Source organism: Penaeus monodon, chromosome 10 (genome assembly GCF_015228065.2).
Source record: "Penaeus monodon isolate SGIC_2016 chromosome 10, NSTDA_Pmon_1, whole genome shotgun sequence".
NCBI lineage: Eukaryota > Metazoa > Arthropoda > Malacostraca > Decapoda > Penaeidae > Penaeus > Penaeus monodon.
This window is the reverse complement of record NC_051395.1, coordinates 12513203-12515943: the sequence shown is the minus strand read 5'-3', so window position 1 is coordinate 12515943 and position 2741 is coordinate 12513203. Positions and strand designations below refer to the sequence as shown.

At 29.7% G+C, this 2741-nt stretch overlaps 1 protein-coding gene across 1 annotated transcript in view; it reads right to left on the bottom strand.

The window, feature by feature from the left end:
- Positions 1–210: 210 nt before the first annotated feature.
- LOC119577838 (cytosolic Fe-S cluster assembly factor nubp1-like) overlaps positions 211–2741 on the bottom strand; it is a 17757-nt gene continuing 15226 nt past the window's right edge. The window contains exon 7 of the mRNA XM_037925435.1: positions 211–361. Within this exon, the coding sequence (XP_037781363.1) occupies positions 227–361 (135 nt within the window). The 3' untranslated portion in view covers positions 211–226. The remainder of the gene's footprint in view (positions 362–2741) is intronic.

Below are 2741 nucleotides of genomic sequence, written 5' to 3'. Positions count from 1 at the left end.
ATTATAAACTTTAAAATTTACAATAATGTTTTTGACATTAGAAACAGAAATAAAGATAAGGTAAATTTTTTTTAATTTAAAGGGAAAAGCGTAAATAGGCGAGACAGGCAGTACTTGGTTCATTGATGACTTAGTACAAGTGTAGCCATCTATGTGTGATTACAATCAATAAAGTAAACTCACAGGGCATGGCATGTATGTATATGCCATGCCCATCGGCTTTGGGTTAATACAAACATTTCTTACTTACCTTGCATTTTGGGCATACAAATGTAGTCATGTTTTCAATTATACCAATAATTGGAATGTTCACCTTTCTGCAGAATGTGATTTCTTTTCGCACATCAAGGAGAGCAACTTCCTGGTGATAGAAAATAGACAAAATTAATATATCTGTAATAATATGGATTCCTTCTCAATATTAGAGTGTAATCTTATTACTTTTAATTTCAATATTCTTTTTATTCATTTCCTTCTTAGTATCTAATTTTCATTTTCTTTTTCTGTTCTTTTCATGTATATATAATAAGCCATAATTGAATACCAGTGAAGCCCTAAAAATAACTTTTCCGGTAAGCATTTTTTTTATCATTATTATTATATTTATATTTGAATAGGCATTTCCAACTTTTACCCTTTTATTTGTATCTTATGGACATCTCAAAGTTCAACTTTTTAAGAAAACACTCTCACACACCCCCACACATACACAACCACACAACACAAACACACACACACACACACACCACACACCACAACACACACACACCACCACACACCACACCACCAGCAAAAAACACGCACACGCATGCACACGCAACCCCATGCACACGCACCACAGCACACACAACCAAAAACACCACACACACCACACACAACACACCACACACCTACACATACACATACACAACCCCAACTACACACTACACAAAAACACATACACACAAACACATACACAAACACAAAATAATAATAATAATAATAGTAACAACACCACGCTCCTCTTCACCTGTCAAAAACCATAACACGAGCAAAAGGAAAAAGGCTTTTATAATAAAAAAAACGAAGAATCGTAAATTTAAATTTATGTAATCCTGTCAGATTTATTTCCCTTTAAAAATTTCTTTACAGCTAAATTTCGGGATGAAAGTTAGCTAAGATATGGAAAGATAAGATAAAATAAGGCAAAATCTGAAAAAAAAAATTTCAAAACTTATGGGTTCAAGCCTAAAGGATATAAATATCTTGCAAAATTACACTTGTGGTAGTTTTGAAGGTTACCTAATCAAACAGAATCCACAAGAAAATAGTTACTGTAAAATCTTTCAAGGAATGTTTTATCACATCCAACTGAACTTATCTTACTATCTGAACAACACAATGTAGCCTGTTTAGTAATAAATACACACTTAAACAGCATAATACAATAAGATATCTTGAACACATGTGTGATTTAATTATCAATTAACAAACAATCCTTAGATCATCCTTTCATTTATAAATACTAATTTTAAAATTTAAGTAAGCAATGGTAAATTTTTAAAAACCCAGGTTATCTTTTTTTCCCCCGAAAATGACAAAAAATTTCTTATTTTACAATTTTTAAATAAGTAAATTTTGTTTTAAATTTAGCAAGGAGGTTTAGTTTGATGAAGTTTTAAAAAGTTTTTGAGGACCATTTGTTTTTTACTTTTTCTTTTTAAAGCAGTAATTTCTGCTCAATACGCCTTTATTCTTACATGATCGAGAAGGTCAGCAGGGTGATTTTTGGTTGCACTTTAAATAAATAAAAAATAAATAAAAAAAAAATAAATAAATAAACAAATGAATAAATAAAAAAGAAAGAAAGAAAGAAAGAAAGAAAGAAAAAAAGAAAGAATAGTGTTTTTAACTCCTGATGTAGTAATGTAATAGATAATTTTTTTTAATTTTTAAGTTTTTTAAAAAAAGCTTTTTTTATATTTCTTTCCATGAGAAATAAAATGAAATGAAAAAAACGCATATATACACCTGACCCAATTCTTTCTAAAAAAAAAGATGTCCATCTTATGGTAAAAACTGTGACCAAAAGTAGAAAACCAAAAGAAAATGTGAACTCAGATATGTGAACTTATGAGTTACAAACAATTACTTCTCCCATGCATCTTCTATATTCATTTATCTTTTTATGATGAAAAAAATATCTACATTTTATCAAAAATAACAGAGGTATCAATAAATAAAGTCACCTTTTTATTGGCATACTGCTTTAGCAGTGAGGTGTAATATTTTTAACACCATCTTTTTATCATTAATTATCCAAACTGGTGAATCTTTTTAAAACTGATTTGTTAATACTTAATGAGCAAGTATCTCTGAAAAAGATACATGTTCTTGTTATAGAAGTGCAATGTGATAAGATAAAACAAAGACAACAATGCTAACAAGAGTAATAATGATAAGCACATACAATTGGTTTAGTGGGTTGGCGTGTACAATTAGACAGCGGTTTCAAAACCCGCACACTTGAAACAACTTTACATTATATCCTTTTGATAATATTTTGACAATGTATATTTCTTGTCTTTGAAGTTACTGCTTAATTCAGAAACTGGAAAAATGTACAAAACTTCATGCCACTTCCAATATGTTTTTGTTCACTGATTTTCTTACACTGTGCTTAAAACACCAGGAGTCAAATTTCTATCTACCCATCCCCTATTTTCCCTTACCTAATTTTTCCGGGAAAAGGGTTTTTATAA